General features: G+C 37.4%; 1 protein-coding gene across 1 annotated transcript; it reads right to left on the bottom strand.

Moving 5' to 3' along the window:
* Positions 1–218: 218 nt before the first annotated feature.
* LOC134716690 (histidine-rich protein PFHRP-II-like) lies at positions 219–692 on the bottom strand. The gene has a single exon (XM_063579696.1). It carries the CDS (start codon positions 690–692, stop codon positions 219–221), a length of 474 nt encoding a protein of 157 aa, XP_063435766.1.
* Positions 693–1,460: the final 768 nt, after the last annotated feature.

Below are 1,460 nucleotides of genomic sequence, written 5' to 3'. Positions count from 1 at the left end.
ACCTCTTTCCGATAAAACAATAATATTCTAATTCTGTAATTAAACAAAATTAAAAAATCCAGTTGCTCTACCAATCTTAAGCAATGGCGTTCATACATATATCGTTCACGTATGACATAAAAGGCAAATAATGTAGCTATACAATTGACTTACTAGTATTAAAATAAATAAAAAAAACGTAAGTGATGCTAGTCATAAATAAATCAATAAACGAATCATTATGATGCTTCTGATATGTCTTTATCCTGTTTAACGGGATGTTTTGGGTGATGTGCACCATTTGTATGATGTTTCTCTGTTGATTTGTCTGCTGCTTTGGGGTTGTGAGCTGCCTTAGGATGGTGCGCTTCTTTTGGGTGGTTTGATTCTTTATCTTTATGATGAACATCTTTTGAAGGATGTGCAGCTTTAGCATGGTGGACTCCTTTCGGTTTTTCTTTTTCATGATGGGAGTCTTTCGGGATATCCTTATCATGATGTGTTTTATCATGCTCCTCCTTTGACTGTTCTGTAACTGCTTTCGAGTCCTTCTCCTTTTGGTCATGCTTTTGTTTTGCTGGGTGGTGAGCTGCTTTCGCATGGTGTGTTTCTTTAGAGGGATGTACTGTCGAGCCATGCGTTTCCTTAGTTGGATGTTCTTTCGAACCATGCGTTTCCTTAGTGGGATGTTCCTTCGAACCATGCGTTTCCATAGTGGAATGTTCCTTCGAACCATGCGTTTCCTTAGTTGGATGTTCCTTCGTCCTAAGCGTTTCTTTAGTGTGGTGGTCTTCTTTGTGCCCTTTGACAGGATGTCTCTTACTCAAATGATGATTTTCTTTAGTTGAATGGGGTTTATCTCCTTTATGCGTTTATAAATATGCGTTTCTTTCTGGCGATCCTCTTCTTTTTTATGTTGCGTATCTTTCGAGTGGCCCTCTTCTTTTTTATGGTGCGTATCTTTAGCGTGATGGGGTTGCTTGGCATGGTGGGTTCCTTCTTTAGGGGATCAGTGACAAAAAAAAAAAAAAAAAAAAAAGAGTCACTGAGGCCAGGGCTGGACTAGCAAGGTACCATACCATGTAACTTGTCAGGGAGCCAAATAATATCGAACAAATTCAAATTGTGTTTTTCTCATTCTGAATATTATATGTTATTCAGGTCTCAGACAGGGTATATACTGTGACATTCCCGGCTTAGAGTTTATATCCCCTGAGCCGAAGGCACATATATAAGTTGAAAACCCTAATATGTTTGGCTTACGCGAAGGATATCTAATTTGCTATGATCATAATTTTATCGTGTATGTAATAATCTATAATAACACTTTTAACATTAAATTTAAGTATTAAAAGTGTAAATTGCGTGTTTTTGTATCAAACATGTATTATTGAATCACGTCATTATTTTCCCTCTGTGAGCCTCTGACAATCTGATAGCTTTTGACTACGTCACATAGTAACCGGTGTTATGATGACGTT

This window comes from Mytilus trossulus, chromosome 4, assembly GCF_036588685.1.
Source record: "Mytilus trossulus isolate FHL-02 chromosome 4, PNRI_Mtr1.1.1.hap1, whole genome shotgun sequence".
Taxonomy (NCBI): Eukaryota; Metazoa; Mollusca; class Bivalvia; order Mytilida; family Mytilidae; genus Mytilus; species Mytilus trossulus.
Note: the sequence above shows the minus strand (reverse complement) of the source record. Positions and strands in the feature narration are given on the sequence as shown.